Raw genomic sequence first — 21,929 nt, 5'->3', positions numbered from 1 at the left:
GTGCTGCCAGGATGGCTATTATGTACTTTAAGCCGCTCTGCTGTTTGCCCTGCAGATAATAGACTGTCATCTTTTATAAACTTCAAGGCCAGCACACTTTATCTTTGTTACTTGTTTCTTCTCTGTCCACCCAGTATTCTCTTAGTATCTACATTCCAACTCATTAATTGCTGCAGGAGTCAGACTGATAGGACACCATGGTATTATTATATTTGGAGTTTTCCTCTACACAGTGCTAGACTGGGAGACTTCTTTAATGCTGTAATGTGCCCACAGTTATTCTGATGTGAAGTCTTATCTTAAAAAAAAAAAGTTCTTGTAGCTCTTTTTATGTATAACTCTATTTATGTGTAGCTCCACATCATTCCTCATCACAAAAGTTTATTATGGTTTTATGTTAAAATTTCAGTACTAGGAAGCACTCTAAAGTACTGCAGCAGTTAGTAGGTTGTTATCTCGGCTGTATGTGTTATACTTCCTAGGACTTTTTCCCCTAGTTTGTCCTCTTTTTCTCATTTACTTCTACCAGTCTGTTCCCATTTAATTTAATTTACAATAGGAGCAGTCTGTCTTAATATTGTCCTCATAGTCTGTCTTCATCAATGTGTATAAATATCTGAGGGGAGGATGTCGAGAGGATGGAGCCAGTCTTTTCAGTTGTGCCCAGTGACAGGATGAGAGGCAATGGGCACAAATTGAAGCACAGAAAGTTCTAGCTCAATAAGAGGGTGTACTTCTTTACTGGGAGGGTGACAGAGCACTACAACAGGTCATCCAGAGAGGATGTGCCGTCTCCTTCTCTGGAGATATTCAAAACCCACTTGGATACTATCCTGTGCAATGTGCTCTGGGTGATTCTGCTTGGGAGGGAGGTTGGACTAGGTGATCTTCAGAGGTCCCTTCCAAACCTACACATTCTATAATTCTGTGATTGTCTAGTCTGTCTAATAGAGAAAGTAAGGAACAGCAAAAGACATAATTTATTCTGTTTTAGAACTAGTTGTTAAAAATGCCATGAAAAAAAAAAATCTGTTTAATATATCCTGCCTGCTGTATTTGACTCTGCTTGTTAACAAAAGGCCACTCTTTAGAGTGAGTGGTCTTCATCTGCCTCATTCTGAAAAGGTAGCACCTCAGTCCTTGCATAAGTTCCTTCATGAAGACTCAGAGTCACACAGATGGCTTTTGGGCTTGGCTCTAAATCCGGCTTGCCAAAGTGAGAATGGGCCAGCACAGACTGCCTGTATATTGCACCCATTTGGAGAGAGGTCCTCAATGCAGAAACATTTTTTGCTGTGCTGGGACAGACAATGTACTCCTGCATCTGTCCTAATCCTCTCCTGTTGCCAGTGTGGGAAGTGAATTAGTGTTAATCACAAGTCAGTAATATAAAAGAATACAGTGGAGAAACACTGGGAATGGGATTAAGAAAGCTCTATTGGTGTCCAAGTATAAAAATGAAATAAAATGATTCTTTGAAAATGCCCCAAACTTATGTAACTTATGTATTGAATTATAACAAATAAAACCACTGCTTCTGCTGTGTATGCAGAGGAACATGTAGTGTTTATTCTCTAGACACTGAAGTGGTTGTAATGATTATTTATAAAAGGCTTCCTTTTATAATGACAATCCCTGTGACAGAGGGTTCACATTTTGTGCATCCCCCAGGCCACTTTGCTGCCACGTGATATCCTCACTCTTCCTCTTCTATCTTCTTGCCATGAAACTCCCGGCTCTTTGCTCGGAGCTTGTTGACCTGTGACTCTGCAATGTCAGCCCGCTCCTCGGCTTCTTCCAGCTCGTGCTGGATCTTGCGGAATTTGGAGAGGTTGACATTGGACAGTTCCTCCTGTGTGGGGAGAGGGAGTTGGTGGTGAGGAGCCTCAGGCAGGGGCTTCACTCCTCATGCACCTGGGCCTTGATGGGCTGTGGTGATTGCCCAGAGAAAGCACAGACCTCCTGTTTCCTACCTAACACTGCTGACCCAGAACACTCTCAAAGACCTCATCATCCTCCTTTATTCAGGACCTCACCATAACAAACTGCACCAGTACACTGTTGCTCTTGAGGCGCTGTTTCATCACTTGATCTTTGCATCTATGTACTTACTCATTTGTGCTTAGGTATCAGGGTGGTTTATCTAGATGACAAAGACCCTGAAACCCTCAATACATCAATGGTATTTTCAAAGTTATGTCCTCAGCATCTGTGTGACACCCACAGAAAGCAACTCTTGCCAATTTTCCAAGCAGTACTTACAGCCTCCTCAGCTTGTCTCTTGTAGGATTTCACCTTCATCTGCAGCTTGTCCACCAGATCCTGGAGCCTGAGAATATTCTTCCGGTCTTCCTCAGACTACAGTGGTTGGTAAGAAGGAAAGAGAGAGAGTTGGTTTTGCCAACACATAAAGTTAACAATTTCCGTTGGGGGTGATGTGCTGTGTGGAGGCTGTGGCAGGATAAAGAGCCTTCTCCCTTACCTGGTAGGTCAGCTCCTTCACCCTCCTCTCGTACTTGCGCACACCCTTCACAGCTTCAGCGCTGCGCTTCTGCTCAGCATCAACCTCCCCTTCCAGCTCCCGCACCTGCAATGAAAAATCTGTCTTTGGAGCTTCTCCGGTACCTCTCCAAGGGACATGCTCACTTGTGCACAAATACCAGCCCCACGCACCCTGGCCTCCAGCTTCTGGATTTGCTTCTTGCCTCCTTTCAGGGCCAGCTGCTCAGCCTCATCCAGACGGTGCTGCAGGTCCTTCACCGTCACGTCCAGGTTCTTCTTCATTCTTTCCAGGTGAGCACTGGTGTCCTGCTCCTTCTTCAGCTCTTCTGCCATCATAGATGCCTAGAAAGGCAAAACAATCAAAGGCATTTTGTGGCTGGAGACATTTTGAGGGAGGATACATCCACCATCCTCAGTGACAGAATTCCCCAACTCACATCTGTGATGGCCTTCTTGGCCTTCTCTTCAGCATTGCGGGCTTCCTGGATGGCATCCTCCATCTCACTCTGAATTTGGGTGATGTCTGTTTCAAGCTTCTTCTTGGTGTTGATCAGGCTGGTGTTCTGTCAAAGAAGGAAAATATTTTCTCCAGTTTGTTGAGAAACAGAACGCTTAGTTTAAGTACTATACTATTTAAATTTTAAGTTATAATCTCTATGGCTTATATTAGCACCTTCCTAAAAATGTTATCAGGTCATATACACCAGACAACAGAGAGAAGCACTCCTGAATTCTAAGGCAACCTACTTACTTAGCTATAGTCCCATTCTATGTATAAGGGTAATAACTGTGATTTAGGCTAAGATACAATCCCTTAATAGAAGGGTTTACAATTTAAGAACTTACACAGATGAAAATTCAGGAAAGAAATACAAATGATGGATCATAAGATTTTGAAATGTGTTTGTCTTAATGAGATAGTGAAAATGATGATCAAGGCACGTGTTGTTATGAGAAAAAATAATTCCAATTCTTTTTCCTAGAGAATATCTAAACACTAAAGAACAGCTTAGGGCAACTAATGTATCTCTTTACATAGTATTTACACAGTATTTTCCATCAATGACTATTTATGGTATTTTCATCCAAGAATCTAACCTGAGTGTGGAGGAGCTGAACTCTCTCACTTGCATCCATCAATTCCTGCTCAGCCACTTTCCTTGACCGCTCTGTCTGCTCCAGGGCTGCCCGCAGCTCCTCAATCTCAGCCTGTAACAGGTTTGCTCTGCGCTCCACCATGGCCACCTGCTCCTTCAGGTCTTCCTGTGTCCTGAGAGCATCATCCAAGTGTATCTGGGTATCCTGTATGAGAGAAAAGAAAAATAAGGTGGCGCAACACTGTTGGACAATGGCAATTACTGCCACTCTATAATAATTTAGATATGTAACTATTATGACAACATAATCTCCTATGAAGTAAGGTTGAGAGTTGGGGCTGTTCAACCTAACAAGGAGAAGGCTCTGGGGAGACTTTATAGAAGCTTTTCAATACCTAATGGAGGCTTATAAAAGAGATGGACAGAACTTTTTCTTAGTCGGATAATGACAGAACAAAGGGGAATGTTTTTAAACTAAAAGAGGGGAGATTTAGATTAGATGTTAGGAAGAAATTCTTCACTCAGAGAGTGGTGAGGTATTAGAATAGGTTGCCCATAGATGTTGTAGATGCCCCATCCTTGGAGGTGTTCAATAAAAGATTGGATGAGGCCCTGGGAGACATGATCTAGTGGGAGGTTGGAACTAGTTGGTCTTTAAGGTTCCTTTCAACCCATTCTATGATTCCATAATCATGTCACACTAGATAGCTACATGCACAAAATTAGCTTTACTTTGAGAACTCGTTGTGTCTTTGCTGCAACTTGACTGTCCATCTCCTGCCTCAGCTGGGATGGCAGTGCGCTGGAGCTTGCTACCACACTGTCTCATAACCACTGTCATACCACCCCCAGGCTTGTCTGTCAAGCCTGTTTTTGTACCTTTACCTCTTCAAATCTAGTTTAAAGCCCTATCAATGAGCCCTGCTAAATCCTGACCAAAGATCCTTTTCCAAAGGCTTGGAGCCCAGGTATTGATTTGCTGGCTGTTCCTGTTCTTTGCCTCATTATTCCCTGCCTCTGGAGGGATAGAGGAAAATACCACCTGTGCTCCCGATCTTTAACCTCCTTAACAAGTTTTCCTAAGGCCCTGAAGTCTCTCTTGATTTCCTTCAGACTTCTTCTTGGAGCTTCATCACTGCCTACCTGCCTATGTTCACATAGTTGTAGAACTGATACTGTACCAGATATTTTTAGCGATGTCAGAAAGAGGTGAATATGTTTGGTATTGCCATACCTTGAGCACTCCCTGTGTGTTTCTCAGGTTCTTTTGTGCCTCTGCAGCCTGGCGGTTGGCATGGCTCAGCTGGATCTCCATTTCATTCAGGTCTCCCTCCATCTTCTTCTTCAGCCGCAGGGCTTCATTCCTGCTCCTGATCTCAGCATCCAGGGTGCTTTGCATGGACTCCACAATTCTGAGGTGATTTCTCTTCAGCTGGTCAATTTCCTCATCTTTCTCTGCGATCTTCCTGTCAATCTCAGATTTGACCTGGTTGAGCTCCAGCTGGAGGCGCAGGATTTTCCCCTCTTCATGTTCTAGAGAGGCCTGAATAACAAAGAAACTGAATTTTAAAATCCTTTTAAAATGCTTCTTCCTAAAGTTATCTTCCAAATTATGTCTAATAAAATAAAAGGAAAGGGGCTCCTTCACTGTGGATGATGTACATACTGAGGCCAGACCTCCAGACCCAGTAGAAACAAAGAAGTGACATTTGTTTGAAATTCCCAAGCTTTTATCATTCACAGTGTTCCAAAGTACTCCAGTCTGGAAATCGGTGTTTATGGGCATGTACCTCAGCTTCCTCCAAGGCAGCCTGGATTTCAGATTTCTCTTGCTCAATCTGTTTCTTGACTTTCTCCAGCTCGTGGATCGCCTTTCCTCCCTCTGCAATCTGCTCTGTGAGGTCAGAAATCTCCTCTGCAAGGAAGGGTGAAACAAGGCATGGTCAGACATAGGGCATAAAGGAAGGAAAAGACCATACCAGCCACACGAACGTGACAGGTACCTTTGCAGACCTGTGGTCAAGGACCTTTGTGGAGTGGAGGACAGGCTGGCTTGTGAGAAAATACAGCCAGCAGCAGAGGGCTAGTGACTTACGCTGCAAGTTCTTGTTCTCACGCTTCAGCGTTTCCAGGTGGTCCAGGGACTCCTCATAGGCATTCTTCATCTTAAACAGCTCCGTGCTGAGAGAGCGAGACTCCTTCTGGGAAGCTTCCAGCTCAGCCTGTGTTTCCTCGTACTTCTGCTTCCACTCTGCCAGGATCTGAGGAGCAACAGGGCGTGAGTATGGATGTGGCAATTGTGAGGGGATGCCCTGCCCAGGAAGAACAGGGCCAGAGGCCAGAATACCTTGTCAAAGTTCTTCTGCTTCTTGTCCAGAGCTGCGCAGGCAGCATTTGATCGCTCCACGTCAATCATCAGGTCTTCCACCTCGTTCTGCAGCCTCTGCTTTGTCTTTTCCAGGGAAGCACATTTGGCGTTGACGGCTTCAACGTGTTCCTCTGCATCCTGCAGGCGCTGTGCCAGCTTCTTCCTGGGAAGGGGTAAGTAAGCACAGCTCAAGGCTTCTGAGCAAAGGGTCTGTGGTTGATGGGCTTTTTTGAAGAGCACATTTTCCCTCTTCACAATATGTTCATTCACAGCACAGAAATTGGAAGCAATCTTGAAATCATCCATTGTCATCGCAATTCTGTTTCCCATGCTTCAGCACTTGTGCCCTTTGTGCCTACAATCCATAAGGTGTTTGTACCATACTCTGGGCCAGGGAAGTATTTTTTTTGCATCTTTCAAATATTTCTCTTATAGGGTATAATTTCTTCAGGCCATTGCACTGCTATAAAGCACAGCCTCCTTTTTCATGACAAAATCACATTTGTCTGTTCATATTTACTGCATTAGACTTTTTAAATCTTTCTCAACTTGCCCACATACTTGGCCTCCTCCAGCTCCTCCGTGCGCTGAATAGCATCTGTCTCGTATTTAGTTCTCCACTGGGCCACTTCACTGTTGGCTTTAGACAGGGCACGCTGCAGCTCACCCTTGGCTTCCTGCTCCTCCTCATATTGTTCCCGGAGCAAGTCACAGTCGTGGCGAGCAGACTGCAAGGCGTGGGCCAAGGCATTCTTGGCCTAGGGGAAAAATAGTAGTGGGACAAGGAATAGTAATATCCTGGAGAATCTCTTTGAATGAATGAATTTAACACTTCAAATGCAAACACTGGAATGGTCGAGATATTTGCAGTGAAGGCTGGAGGACAAAATCCATTAATCATATTCATAGAAACATGGAATCATTTAGGTTGGAAAAGACATCTAAGATCATCCACTGCAGCCTTTAACCTAGCACTGCTGAGTCCACCATGAAACCACGTCACTAAGCTCCCCATCTACATGCTTTTTGAAAGCCTCCAGGGATGGTGACTCAACTGCTTCCCTGGGCAGCCTTTTCCAATGCCTCACAAACATTTCAGTGAAGAAATTTCTCCTAATATCCAACTTAAACCTCCCCTGACACAACTTGAGGTCATTTCCTCTCATCTTACCACTTGTTGCTTGGGAGAAGAGCCCCACCCCCACCTTGCTATAGCTGCCTTAGGCTCCTATAGGAGTGCGATCAGGTCTCCCCTGAGCGTCCTTTTCTCCAGGCTAAACAACCCCAGTTCCTGCAGCTGCTCCTCATAAAATTTGTTCTCTTGGTCCTTCACCAGCTTTGTTGCCCTTCTTTGCATGTGCTCCGGCACCTCAGTGTCCTTCTTATAGTGAGGGGCCCAAAACTGAAGACGGTATTCAAGGTGTGGCCTCATCAAAGCCAAGTTCAGAGGGTCAATCACTTCCCTAGTCCTGCTGGCCACATTATTTCTGAAACAAGCCAAGATGTGCTTGGCCTCCTTGGCCACCTGAGCATACTGCTGGCTCATATTCAGCTGGCTATCAACCAATACTGCTAGGTCCCTTTCCTCCAGGCAGCTTTCCAGCCACTCTTTCCTCAGCCTATATTGTCACACAGGGTTGTTGTGCCCCAAGTGCAGGTTCAGTAGGGCCCTGTCCCTAGTTGGCTTGCTCACCAGATGTGTCAGGAATTTATCTTCTACATGCTCTAGAAACCTCCGAATCTGTTCCTTCCTTCTGTGTTGTATTTCCAGCAGATATCTGGTAAATTAAAGTCCCTCATGAGAACAAGAGCTAGCAATTGTAATACTTCTCCCAGCTGCTTGTAGACTACTCCCTTTTCCCATTATAGCCCCTTTCCCCATAACTTCAATGTGTGAAGTTAAGTATGTTTTCATTGGCCAAGTTAAAAAAAGACATCACCTTTATCTCTTCCTCTAAGTGCCTCTTGAGTTCCTCAATCTGCTGAGTGAATGCCTGCTTGCTTCGAGACAGCTGAGAAATCTGAGAATCTTTCTCCTCCACCTGGCGTGAATATTCACCTAGGGAAGCATACAGAAATGAAAAGTTTGTCACTTGTGACCAAAACCAAACCTTTATAGTATGCTCTCCCATTCCACAATAGATGAAGCTTTCTCACCTGATTCTGTCTGCAGACGAGCTCTTTGAGCAGTGAGGTCATTGATCATGCGCTGATGCTCCTCCTCCTTTGTCTTTATCTCACTCAGCTGGTCTTCTAGAGTACGACACATTTTCTCCAGGTTTGCCTGTGCAGATGATGAGGTATGAAAGAAGATATGTATGTAGACTCCTCCTCATTCGGAACAACAGGATTCTCAAAAGAAAATTGCAGCCAAAAGTGAAAGCTATATCATGCTCATTGGTGCCCTCAGATTAGAAATACAGTCCTATACACAGACTTATATGTAACCTGGCCATATTTTGAAAAAGATATAATTCCATAATATTTATTTTCCAGTAGTCTACAATATGTTCTGTACCTTGGCTTTGGAGACAGACTCCATGTTACTGGCCAAGTCATCTATCTCCATCTTCAGCTCACTCTTCTCCTTCTCCAGCTTCTGCTTGACTCGTTGCAGGTTGTCGATCTGCTCCCCAAGCTCAGCTGTGCTGTCTGCGTGCTTCTTCCGCAGGGCGGCAGCTGTGGCTTCGTGCTGCAGCGTGGCCTCTTCGAGGTCGCGGCGCATCTTCTGAAATTCTGCCTCACGCTTCTTGTTCATCTCAATCTGAGCTGCCGTAGCCCCTCCAGCTTCTTCCAGGCGCTCGCTGATCTCCTCCAGCTCTCTGGAGAGGTCAGCACGGTGCTTCTCTGCTTTTGCCCGAGAGGTTCGCTCTGCCTCAATTTCCTCCTCCAGTTCCTCGATACGGGCCTGGGGAAAATGCAAGACCCTTCACACCCATGCCCTACTTGTATTGATGTCCTTCTGAAGGGCTGAAGGGAAGGACCAGAGGCTTGCCTGCAGCTCCTTGATCTTCTTCTGTAATTGCATGCCCAGGGCTTGCTCATCCTCAATTTTGCTCTGGATCTGGCTGATTTCAAAGTCTTTCCTTTGCACAAAGCATACAGAAACACAGTGTTAACATCCAAATAAAACTACCTAATAAATGCACCTGACCCACACTCAGGTGTCCCACAACCACACTTACTTCTTCAGTTTCTCATCCAGCTGCTGCTTATCATTTTCCAAATCCATTATGGTATCTTGGGACAGCTTCAGGTCTCCCTCAAGTTTCCTCTTAGCCCTTTCAAGGTCCATGCGCAGTTTCTTCTCTTGCTCCAGGGACCCTTCCAGCTAAACACAACGACACCATTAATGCCAGGCAGGTTGAACTCCATACCTGTCCTGTCTCGCTGGAGGCACATGTGCTTACATCATCCACTTGCTGCTCCAGCTTGGTTTTAGCTTTGGTCAGTGTATTGACTTTGTCCTCTTCGGCCTGCAGGTCGTCCAGTGTCTGCTGGTGGGCCTCTTGGAGGGCTTTCTTCTCTTTTGTCAGCTTGGCAATGGTCTCATCCAGGGATGCCATCTCCTCTGTGAGGTTTTTCACCTTTGATGAGAAGGAGCAAGTGTAATTAAAGCAAGTAGGTACAAGACTCCCATAATAGCACAGTATGACTGACATCTTCTGCCTCATACCTTGTTTTCAGTGGCATGTTTTTCCTTTTCAACCTTGGCCAAGGTTAACTCCAGGTCATCAATGTCTTTCTTCAGCTCTGAACATTCATCCTCCAGTTTCCTCTTCTTGGCAGTCAGCTCAGCATTAATTTCTTCCTCATCCTCGGCCCGTTCTGTCACCTCCTTAATTTTGGCTTCCAGCTGGATTTTAGTTTTGATGAGCTGATCACATCTTTCCTCAGCATCAGCTAAAGCATCAGCTTCCTGGTGGGAAAATACAGTTTTGTTTGAACATTTATTCTTTTAATGCAGAAGAAAGGTTATTTAATATTCTAGGAATAGATCAGCAAGACTCTTGGGATTACTTTTTGGGAAATGGATCTTGTACATTTACAATATAAATCAGAAATTTTCAATTAGTTTATTTTTTCACACCTTTTGCAACACCAGATATGGTGTTTTATTTTCTGTATTTCATGTATGTCAGTAGGTTATAAGGTTTAATTTACATTGTCCATTTGAAAGTGATTGTAATATATCAGTCACCCTAAGTTTCCAATTATTATGACTGTCAATTTCAAATTTCTGTGGATGTACTGAGAAATGTAAATACTTCCACTTTGTTCATCCATCATTGAGAGAATATCTGCAATTTTCTGGTAAATTTTCTAATGTGCACTAAGCTGCCTTCTTTGTAAACACTGAGAATGTGTTTGAGATTAACATCACTAAATGACTGATTGCATGAGAGCTGGTTATCTGAGCTCCAAAATGTTGATGCACAGCTGTTACAGTCAGTGGACACTAAACAACATTCATCTTTCCCTGAACAGACTCTCAATTCAAGGATGTTGTCTAAATGATGCCTAAGATTTTGGGACCAGAAGGCATTGGAGACAAATACATAATGTTTTCAGTTGTGTCATGGGATGTATTGGTCATCTATGTCCTCTGGGATCAGTAGCTACAGGAACTCAGGAGATATGCCATAATAAATGGCAGTAAGCTCTTCATATGGATAATTGAAGTAAGACATAATAGTTGATCAGTAGAATGATTGCCCCTACTCTACTAGGTACATAGCAAAGGCGATAATGATGCCTTATGCCGTGACCTTACATGGAGATGTGTAATTGTAGGCATAAAGAATAAGATTTGAAATTAATTGTGAAGCTGGACCTCGACTTTTTTAACAGTAACACTGAATGTAGAAATAATGTGGCCTGAATTTTACATTCAGTTATATGCTATTCAGCTTGCAATATTTCCTAAGATAGTTTAGAGTGCAGTGTGTGTATTATGTACTCTGAAGGAAGGGTTAGGTCAAATTTAATAATTTCTCTGTATACATAAACTAATTAATGTTGCTCACAGCCTGAACTTGGAGCTGCAGATCATTTTTCTCCTGTACCAGCTTCACCATTTTCTCCTCCAGCTCCTTCCTCTTTGCCTCAGATTTTGCAAGCTCTTCCTTGGTTTTCTCAAATTCTTCCTTCATGTTGGCCATCTCCTTCTCAGATTCTGCACTCTTCAGCAAGGGCTTGATCTTAAAGAACAGCTTCATCCAGGGCCAGTGCTTGACATTCATGAATGCACGAACGTTGTACTGGATGCAGAAGATGGACTCCCTGAAGCATAATGAAATTATACATTGATTATTTTCAGTGTGATGAATGGTGACGCTTTCCCCCAGAGGAAAATGACTCTAACTGAAGATGAGCAATGTCTACCTCCTCTCCACCATTCTCTGGTACTCCACTCTCATCAGGAAGCCCCTGCACCTGGCCTGTGTGCGAGTGATGAGCTGTGCCAGCTTCTCATCCCTCATCTCCTCCAGGAGCCCTAGCAGCCCAGCTTTGAAGAACACCTTGAGAAAGGGAACGTTGCAACACATCACTGCCAGGTAGAACTAGGCACAGGCACATAGTGATTGAGTCAGGAAGAGTTTGTACCTTGGTGTGACCAAATTTGTACTGGGTGTGATCCACATCAATTGACCCCAGAAGCTTCTCAGAAGCCTTTTTGCTATCAATGAACTGTCCCTCTGGGATAGCGCTGGCATTAAGCACCTTGTACCTGTGAAAAGCAAAAAAGCAAGATAAAGCTGAGCTTCCCAAATTTTGACTTTACTTGAAATCATGCTAAAAGGATCCTTACCTCTGTTTAAAGTCTGCATAGAGGACTCTGCTGGGGAATCCCTTCCTGCAAATTCGTATCCCTTCCAGCACACCATTACAGCGTAGCTGATGTAATACCAGTTCATGTTCCATAGCACCTAAGCATTTATTGCACAAATCAGTTTTCAATACAGAATGGATGTGTCAGAGGAAAACCTCTTTCTGCTGGACCATCTTACCAGGTGTTTTAGTTTCATTTGGGATGATGCAACGAACAAAATGGGGGTGAGTACTCCGTAGGTTGGTCATCAGTTTATTTAGGTTCTCCTGTGGGATAACGTGCAGAAGTTTAGATTAATTTTTTTTACTTTTGCGCATTCTGTATTTAGCCATCATGAATCTAATATAATGAATCTTAGGAGTAGGGAAGTAATCAAGTTTCAAATCCAGAATTTATATTTAATCAATCCTTCTGCATACATAGTTACTCTTATTAAAAGAAAGTTTAAAATTCTGCACCTTAATCTGAAAAAAAATGAAAAGCTACTATATCGAAATGTTAACAAAAGCCTTAATTATTATTTTTATTACATCACAATTTATGTTAAAAAAGTTCTTCACCAAGACCTTAAGTGGCATTTTGAAAGAAATTCAGGGGGCAAACTGAAAATTGCTTGAAATATACCGTAAGTGTGAACAGAAAAACAAGAGGAAAAGGTAGTGGGTGATTTCTACCCATTTTATAGATATTGTTCTTTCATCATAAAACTCAAGTTGTGATAAGGATGGAAGTTCAGGTAGTTCAGAGATGAAACTATGTTCATGTCACTATAGTGATAATGAAATTCATACTTTACCCGGAAAAGAGCTGAGACAGTCTGGAAAGATGACCCCTTCTTCTTGCCACCTTTCTTGCCACCACTAGCACCACCACCACTAGCCTCTTCAAAAACAAATGTATCTTTCATTATTATCTTTTGGGGGTTAATCTTCACATATTATGAATGTGGAAAAATCACAATTTAAAAAAACTGACCTGCTTCTGCTCCACCATAGTTGGCAAACAGTAAGGCCAGTGTCTTCACTGATGATTTCTGGTACAACCCAATGACAGTTTCATTCAGGGGGTCCTTGTTCTTCTCAAGCCAACCAGTGATGTTGTAGTCCACTGTGCCAGCGTAGTGCACCAGGGAGAAGTGGGCCTCAGCCTTGCCTTTGGCAGGCTTGGGCTTCTGGAAATTGCTGGACTTGCCCAGATGCTGGTCATAGAGCTTGTTCTTGAAAGAGGTGTCAGTTGCCTTGGGGAACATGCACTCCTCTTCCAGGATGGAGAAGATGCCCATGGGCTGGAAGATATTAAAATACAGAAATAAGAATGCCTATATGATCAATGCTTGGTCTTAAAGACAGTATAGTAAAAGACAGGAAGCTGAGGAACAAGCAAAACAAAAATCTGAACAGAATTTGCTTCTGAAAAGTGAACTTAAATAAACTGTGGTTCACCTGCTTGACTCTTTGACACAGTGATTTTCAGGATTTTTATTTTTTATTTTTATATTAGTTAATTAAAGTTAAATTAATTTTATATTAGTTAATTAAAGTTAAATTAATAAATCAGGGAGACAAACAATGATTATGTTTAAAAATGTCTTTCACAAGTATGTCTATTTTATATTTACTTCACTTTTATACTTTTAACCAGCTCCCTAAATTACACAGAACTGCAAGAAATGCCTTTCTTTTTCTTGTACTACAAGGACAGACAGACTTTATTGTCCTTTATTTACTTTAATATGAACCACCAAGAAAAAAAAGGTATTGTCCAGCTAAAATCATTCCAGAACCTTAAGAATATATAATTATTTTACATTAGGATCTTCTCTATATTTTTGAAATAATGTCTTTCAATAGAGACATCTTTCGTACAGAGATGTGTGAGGGATGACTTCCATAGTTATTTATGGACTTTGTAATATCTCTAAGGTAAAAATAAGCAATTGTAGAGGTCAAGAGATATTTCAGTGACTAAAACAGAATGTATGGAATTAAACATGGAAGAGAGTTTTTTTGTTTGTTGTTTGTTTGTTTAAGAAACAGTTAATCTCTAAAAATGAGCTTTTGAAAATGCAAGACAGTTTGAATTGGAAATGCACCTTTTCAATGAGTTCAATGCAAGCAGCCAGGTCCATCCCAAAATCAATGAATTCCCATTCGATTCCTTCCTTCTTGTACTCCTCTTGCTCCAGCACGAACATGTGGTGGTTGAAGAACTGTTGCAGTTTCTCATTGGTGAAGTTGATGCACAGCTGCTCCAGGCTGTTGAACTTCCCAGGGTAAAAAGAAAAAATACCAATTGTCAAGATGCAAAATTTTTTTGTCATTCTTAATCCTTTATACATCTCTCCTGTTAAAACAGAACTATTAGTAGGGCTGTGTCATAGCAGGACCTATATGAAGCTCTCCAAAGAAATACCTATGTAATGAGAATGGAAAATTTTCCAGAGCAAATATTCCTAGTGAATCTCCTAAAATTCATGAATTGCTTCATCATTTCTTTGTTCAGCCTAAAATATGACTGTATGACTGTATGCCCTGGCCTTCAGTTTTAATTACTTAGTCTCTCTGATCAAACATTTATCTGGTCATTTGTTGGTCTTTTGAAATATTTACACATCTTTAACCTACTATATATTTGTCACTAGACTTTCAAATCCTAAGAGATCCTAGTTCTAAGGAGATACAGTAGCTCCCTATGTATACTTACATATACATATATGTATGCAGAATTTTTAAAAAATCTTTAACATGACTCTAACATAAATCTTAAAATGTTAGTGGAAATAGAATTGTAATTGCTACTTCTATACAAACAACATAATTCTGTTCTTATACTAACGAGGCTTCTGAGGATTTTGCTCTGTTCTACAAAATAAATAAATAAATAAAGGATCCTCCCCCCCAAGAAAATTACAAAACAATTAGTATGCTAACTCTTCCAAATAATAGTGCTTGGTAATCTCACTCTCCAAAAGCAGGCCTCAGACATGTGCTCCTTACATCAAAGATCTCGAAGCCAGCAATGTCCAGGACACCAATGAAGTACTGTCTGGGTTGCTTTGTATCTAGTTGTTGATTGATGCGAACAACCATCCATAAGAACATCTTCTCATAGACAGCCTTTGCCAGAGCACCCACTGAATTGTTCACCTAAAACAAAGAATAATGCAGCAGGAAAAAAAAAAAAAAAAAAAAAAAAAAAAAAAAAAAAAAGAAGATAGTTAATGACACAAGAGCAAGATAGTAAATGACACTAGCCAGAAGTTCCCAGTTACCAACTGTTTGCTACCTGCTGCACAGTTTGACCCTTGGTCACATATTCATTCCCAACCTTGACTCGGGGGTAACACAGAGCTTTGAGCAGGTCAGCCGAGTTCAGACCCATCAGGTAGGCAGCCTTGTCAGCAACTAAGTAACAGGAGAAGGAGACAAAAAAAAAATCAAGTTGAAGAAGACATGCAGCATTTTGCGTGATAAAATCCTTCCAGAGCAACTGCCATATCAGATTCTGCTTACTGTATCTCAGGTAAAGTATGGCAGTCATTAAAAAAAAATCATCCTTGTTTCAAAGGCCATTCAGAGCAGAACACCTAAATGGTATTTATGTTTTTTGAAAATCTTCCCTAAAGTATTAAGAAACAAAGTTTTTACTAAAAATTCACCCTGAAAGCTGAAGTTTATCAGTTCAATCCAGAGCTAATTGATATCCACACCAAAAAAAAAAACAAACCAAACAAACAGGGAAAAAAAAATACACCAAAGCATTATCAAGATGACTGCCTGAGTGTAAACCAAAACATATACTTTATGCATTTAAGGTCCCTGCAGATTTCTTTGACAGCAGATGTAAGCTTGAAGGGGAATACATTCTGAAATTACAGGCAAGAATTAGAGTTGCCACTTTCTGGAAACTGCTAGTTATAGTCATCACAAAAAGACAGACATACTCATTCATTCAGGACCAAAACCTCAAAATGCAGTCCTGAAGCTGGCCATCTACGAACATTCTGTGGAAGAAGGCTGGGATCAGTCTTTTTAAACATACCTGCATTATACGACATACAAGTGATTATGTAATCAGCAGAGAAACAGAAAGTCAGTTCTTCCCCAGCCTAGTGTACCTATGTTTCACTTAGACTGATGCTCAAATAATTCTACTATGCAGTGATAACTTATGGGTTTGAATGTACAACAGAGAAGAAAGAAATTAAAGGATAGTTAATTTTTTCCTGGGAAAAAAATCTAACTAATACCTGGTTTATACACAGTGAAATTAATGCCTTGGTTTTCTTTAAAAAAGAAACTGTAAATATATTTTATGAAAAATCTTCTTGTCAGTGGGTCTCTAATACGAGCACACCAAGTGGGTTGTGCTATTGTAAACTGTGATAGTCCAGGAGAGAATTAATAGTCATAATTTAATATTTTATGTTTTTACATTTTTAATATTTAATATTTTATACTTCAAACAAAGATCAGGTAGCCATTGAAAAAAAGAATATGCTTTGGATGGCAGTTTCATACTAGCTCCACTTGGTAGTAGCTCCACCTAAAGACTTGGGTTTTTTTACACATTTCAACTTCTCTTCTACTATCTTTCAAAGAGAGAGTTATTGTATTGCTTCTAGGTCAACAACAGACTTTGCTAGTACCTTCTGTGCCATCTGGCTCTGCCTGCTCTTCTCTTTGTTTCTGCTTAAACTTCAGGTTGCCGTAGTGCATGACAGCTCCTGTCAGTTTGTAAATGGCCACCTTTTCATCAGCAGTAAAGCCCAGGATATCAATGGCACTCTACAATTGAAACAATGAAATAAAGCTTTGTCTGGGAGACATTACAACATTTTACTTATGTAAGTAATTTTACATGTTACTTATTTTACATTTACTCATTTTACATATTACTTACATCTGTAGCCATCAACTCCTCCTGGTCATTGATACTGGCAACAGTGATCTCACCTTGACTCACAAAGTGATAGTCATATGGATTAGTGGTAATTAGAAGCATGTCTGAAAGTAAGAAAAGGTGATGCACGGGTTTAGTTTAGTCAAGTATGTAATAGTGTGAGCAAACTTTCTCCAAGTCTGGTCATTCTTCCTACCAATCAGCTCTGGCTTCTTGTTGGACATGATCTGATAAAATATGTGGTAGCTTCTTTCTGCCTTGAGCTGGAAGGTGACTCTGGATTTCTCCAGCAGATCTGGAAGGAAAATATAATTAGAAACAAGAGAAAACAAAATAAAAAGGAAAAAATAAAGTAGGGAGAAGGTGTGAAGAAAAAAAAGCAAATGGCAGATAAACAATGGGATGAAATGGATAGATGGATATGGATAGATGAGTGGGGTGGATGGATTGCGAACAGTTCAGGAAGGTGTCTTACATGTTTCAATATCAGCAGAAGCTAGTTTTCCTGTGGCACCAAAGTGAATTCTGATGAATTTACCCTTTAAATTAATAATAAAAAAAAAAAAAATTAAAATTTATGGCATAAAAATATATCTGAAACAGTGAGTTTTTTGCCATTTATTCTACTGAGCACAGATTTTCTTAAGAGACATTTTCTTAAGAATTAGGTATATTTCCACCATTAAGATAAGGTCTTCTTTTAAATTTTTGCCCATGAAAATAACCAATAGCATCACATATGTATATTTAAAGTATGCTGAACATAGAAAAGAATGAGTGGATTTCATTAGGCCATTTATATCTTATTCCAAAGTTTTCTAATTATATCCTGCCTAGAGATAGAAGCCGTCTGAAAGACACTGGAAATATCCATTTAACTTGTTCAGCTGCTTAACTCTGTCTTGGTTTCAAACACGTGGTTTTCAATTTCATATGAAGCAAAAATATTATTCAGGTAGAAACTTCCTTCTTTCCTCCTTCCCTTCCTCCCTCTCTCCTTTCCTTCCTTCTTTTTTTCCTTCCTTTTGCCTGTTTGTCTGTCTTGTAGAAAATGAACAGAAATTGAGTAAAGGTAAAAAAATATTGTTTAAAATTACTGCACAGTACAGGAGAAAGAGCCCATGATCTGTTACTTTAATATGTACACCAATACAAAGCACTATATATATATATATTTCATAGAATCACTTTTTTTCAAACTCTGAATAATTAACTTCAGGGTAAGTGCTAAAGTTGTGATAGGGAAATTCTGTCTCACTCTTGTAAACTCCATGGCTGAACAACAAGAAAGGACAATTGCCATAAACTCTTCTTTATTATTTTTCAGAAAATATTTGGTTAAGCAAAACTTACAAAGCGCGAGGAGTTGTCATTCCTCACAGTCTTCGCATTTCCAAATGCCTCCAGCAGTGGGTTGGCACTGATGATTTGATCCTCAAGTGTTCCCTACGGGACAATAATTCCTAGTTATACTTTTCAAATATGAGGAGCAGAGAAAAGCACTTATTCAAGTGATTTTAATTCAATTTTTAGTTCAATTTACCACTTTAATTCAACTTACCTGCATTTTGCCAGACTGCTCCTCCTTCTTCTTCTCCCCACTAGCTGCAATTGTTGCAAAGTACTGGATGACACGCTTTGTGTTCACAGTCTTCCCTGCACCAGATTCTCCACTGTCAAAACAAACAGAGAACCAGAGAGCATGAAGTCAGGCAGCATGTTCCTGGGCACATGGTACTCCACAGGGACCCAAGCAGAGGGCATACGTACGTGATCAGGATTGACTGATTCTCACGGTCTGTGAAAAAGATGGAGATACAGGACATAATGAACAAACTAAAGAATGCAATGTAGTCAGGTAAGTTTAAGTGAATTAAAATTTAACATCACTTATGTCAAGTACAAAGATTAACTGACAGGAAATTCAGATCTGGTCGGGATTACTTTTAAGCCATGTAAATAATAACAGAAAAGTGGGATAGGATAGGAAAATGTTTTCCTCTGATTTAGGTTTCCTTTCAATACTTCCTTTGCTATTTTCAACTACGTGCTGGAAGCTTAACTTAAAAACAAACAAACGAGAAGGCTAAAAAGCACCACACACTGAGTGCAGGGGTGCCTTTCATTTCAAGTAGGAGAAACAATGTTGTGAAGATAGTAGAACTCTCAATAGTATGGTTCAGAACCATGAAAGCTTTGAAAAAATCATATTTCTGAGATGGAATATCACACAACCACAGAATGCTTGAGGTTGGAAGGTTCATCACCAACCAGCCTGTTCAAACATGGCCACCTAGAGCAGGTTGCCCACAATCATGTCCAGAGACCTCCAAGGAGGAAGATTCCACATCTCCATGAAACTGTTTCCAGTGTACAGTGACATGAAGCAGAAAAGTGTTTCTTAACATTCAGAGAGAACCTAATTTGTTTCAGTTTGTACCATTACCTCTTGTCTGTACTATTGCCTCCTGTCCTGTCAGTAGTGAATACTGAAAAAAAGGCTGACTGTCTATTTTGCACCCTCTCTTCAGATATTTATAGACATTGGTTAGATTCTCCCCTTGAGCTTTCTCTTCTTCAGGCTGAAGAGTCCCAGCTCTCTCAGCCTTTTCATATATGAGAGGTGCTCCAGTCCCTTCATCACATTCATGGCCCTTCAAGGACTCTCTCCAGTATGTTTGTGTCTTTCTTGTAGTGGGGAGCCCAGAACTGCCCACAGTACTTCGGGTGTGGCCTCACCAATGCTGAGTAGAGGGGAAAGAACACCTCCCACAACCTGCTAGTAATGCTTTGCCCAGGATACCTCTAGCCTTCTTTGTGGAAAGAGAACACTGCTGGCACATGTTGAAGAGAACTTCATGGAACAGTCACTCTAAGATAGCTGAAGTCACTCACCAGTCAGCATGAACTGATAGGCGTTGTCAGAGATGGAGAAGATGTGTGGAGGGGCCTCCTGGCGCTTTTTGCCTCGGTAGGCCAACACCACCTCCGGGTTGTACACCGGCAGCCACTTGTAGGGGTTGACAGTGACACAGAAGAGACCCGAGTAGGTCTGAGAGGAAGGGAGACAGCACGTTGGTTTCTGCTCAGCTTGGCACAGCAGGCCTTCCAGCTACCCAAAGGAAGAGAGCTGCTGGTACTTACATAGATCATCCAGGCTGCATAACGCTCTTTGAGGTTGTACAGCACAGCAGGTTCGTGGAGGTGGGTCATCATGGCCATGTCCTCAATTTTATCATACTTGGGAGGGTTCATGGAGAAGATTTGATCTTCCTTCACGGTCAGAGTCTGCCAAGAAAATGAAAGATCAGTGTATGTCAGCTTACAGCCCAGAGTGGGAATCAAATGGTGTCTTTCAGCCTTGTTTTTCACTCACCTCTCCACCTTCAGTCTTGACAGTGACCTTCCCTGATTCTTTGCTCTGGATTGTCCCTTTCACAAAAGATTCCTTGGGATGGGCTACGAAGACAGATGATTTGGCATCAAAAGGCTTGTTCTGAGCTTCAATTCTTTCCTTCTCTGACTTTCGGAGGTAGGGAGCTGCCTCCCCAAAGGCAGCCATCTCAGCATCTGGAGAAGTCATATCTGCACTTCACTGAAGGCACGTCAGCAGAAGACTCTAATGGGGAGAAGTAATATGGCAGTGATTATTTAAGTTGAGTCTGTGAGACTGGGAAAGATTTTATATCCTGTACCTTGGTTTCTCTTTAAGGGTAGGTCTTGTGACATTTTAATACTCTGCTATAATTTGATTTATTTATACATTTGTCATTCTTAAGTGCAATATCTAAATAATCTCATCCCCAAAGTCTTGACATGATGATACAAAATTCAAACACTGAAATTGGAATTGCCATGACTTAATAAACTCCCCCCCCCCCAAAAAAAAAAATAAAAAAATAAAAAAATAAAAAATCCTAAAAAAAAAAAAATATCCAGGAACAGGTGAATTCTCAAAACTTTAACAAAATAAGAGTACTTTTTTAGATGCTTGGTTAAACACATGGATAGCTAAGCTAGCCAACTGCACTTGAAAATTCTCTAGCTACATTAGTACATTAGTGAAATTTATTCCCTTTGTTCAATGGTTTAAAAATATCTTTTCTTTTGGGTCTACATTAAGAATATGGGTACTTAAGAAAGCTTTGACATTTTACAAAGATGGTTAGAATATCTATATGCTCAGATAGCTTACTAATTCATACATTCTGAGGTAGGATGTACAATTTTGCACTTTTTCCACTTTTGTTCATCTTGGTCCTGTTCTGTTGCTGCCAAAACAATGATGTGAAGCCAGCACGCCTCACTCCCTGTTTGGTCAGTTAAGTAAGGTGAAGAATATCCCCATGGGAATTTTCTAGTCTTACATCAGTTGTCAGAGGATTCAAACACGGCCACTTGAAAACTTTACCAGCTGTGGGTACCCCACTACCTGCCTACTGTAATCACCGTGGTTTTGAATATAGGGTGAAATTGTGACCATTCATGCAGCTGTACAGAAATCCCACCCAAAAACATCTTTCTTTGCCCTCTAAGAATTAATAAATCAAATTCTTACCTCTCGTGACACCAGGTGGGTGTCTTGCACCCTGGCAGCCGGTCAGTACTGCAAAACACAAATGGCAATTCACTACTTGCTGCTGCACAGAATTACAGAATGAAAATGTTCAGGTATCTTGAAAGCAGATTTAAAACTTGAGATGAAATATTGAGTCCGTTCCTGGAAACAAGCACTGGAGTCACAAGTTACATGTTGTGGCATGTAAAGCTCTTCCTGCAAGCCTGCAGACCCCATACACTTACCTTCAAGCTTTCTGTGGAGACAGAGCAGACTTGCTGCAGGGACATTTTATATGATCTCATCTGCAGATGCTACAGATGCCTACTCTTTCTTCGGTCAAAACATTTTTGGCAAACCTTCTTTGGCAAAGCATTGTCTGGCAAACTGAACTAAGGGCATAATTGTCATTTGACATGACTAGATATAATTAGAATATTTTGATGTCTTACTGACTATATGAATACATCTCCTATAAATAATTTGACAAGGGTGTTAAGGAGGGAATCTGGACTAGTCAAAGCACTTAGAGAACTTGGATGCAGGACTTATGGATTCTATTGCTGACTTTCCCACCGACTCAGTGTATGACCCAGAGAGGATTGCTTGGTATGTGTGTACTGCAGATATCCCAGCTGTACAATGGGGATGACACCATTTATCTTCCCT

General features: G+C 41.2%; 1 protein-coding gene across 1 annotated transcript; it reads right to left on the bottom strand.

The window, feature by feature from the left end:
* Window positions 1-1,387: 1,387 nt before the first annotated feature.
* On the bottom strand, window positions 1,388-21,533 carry LOC309885262 (myosin heavy chain, skeletal muscle, adult-like). The gene is made up of 40 exons (XM_082775023.1): window positions 21,506-21,533; window positions 21,261-21,308; window positions 20,079-20,321; window positions 19,847-19,990; window positions 19,598-19,754; window positions 18,473-18,500; window positions 18,264-18,375; window positions 18,056-18,148; window positions 17,178-17,241; window positions 16,899-16,997; window positions 16,703-16,806; window positions 16,449-16,587; window positions 15,086-15,204; window positions 14,797-14,946; window positions 13,893-14,063; window positions 12,776-13,085; window positions 12,597-12,682; window positions 11,979-12,066; window positions 11,780-11,897; window positions 11,575-11,698; window positions 11,353-11,489; window positions 10,995-11,250; window positions 9,644-9,886; window positions 9,378-9,554; window positions 9,153-9,298; window positions 8,963-9,053; window positions 8,486-8,875; window positions 8,125-8,251; window positions 7,908-8,026; window positions 6,529-6,725; window positions 5,947-6,130; window positions 5,695-5,860; window positions 5,390-5,514; window positions 4,834-5,142; window positions 3,601-3,804; window positions 2,940-3,065; window positions 2,674-2,844; window positions 2,483-2,587; window positions 2,263-2,358; window positions 1,388-1,852 (listed from the first exon to the last, which is right to left on the bottom strand). The coding sequence occupies exons 3-40, from the start codon at window positions 20,283-20,285 to the stop codon at window positions 1,697-1,699; spliced, it is 5,838 nt and encodes a 1,945-aa protein (XP_082631149.1). The 5' UTR covers window positions 20,286-20,321; window positions 21,261-21,308; window positions 21,506-21,533; the 3' UTR covers window positions 1,388-1,696.
* Window positions 21,534-21,929: the final 396 nt, after the last annotated feature.

This window comes from Aythya marila, assembly GCF_965140915.1.
Source record: "Aythya marila genome assembly, chromosome: 18".
In the NCBI taxonomy this organism is placed as follows: Eukaryota; Metazoa; Chordata; class Aves; order Anseriformes; family Anatidae; genus Aythya; species Aythya marila.
This window is presented reverse-complemented; position numbering and strand designations above follow the sequence as displayed.

Coding starts and splice junctions, on each gene's coding strand:
- LOC309885262 (XM_082775023.1), bottom strand. CDS start 20,285: ATGACTTCTCCAGATGCTGAGATGGCTGCCTTTGGGGAGGCAGCTCCC. Junction 6,131..6,528: donor GAGGAGCTGGAGGAGGCCAA/GTATGTGGGCAA, acceptor ACCCCTTCCCAG/GAAGAAGCTGGCACAGCGCC. Junction 2,845..2,939: donor CCAAGAAGGCCATCACAGAT/GTGAGTTGGGGA, acceptor TTGCCTTTCTAG/GCATCTATGATGGCAGAAGA.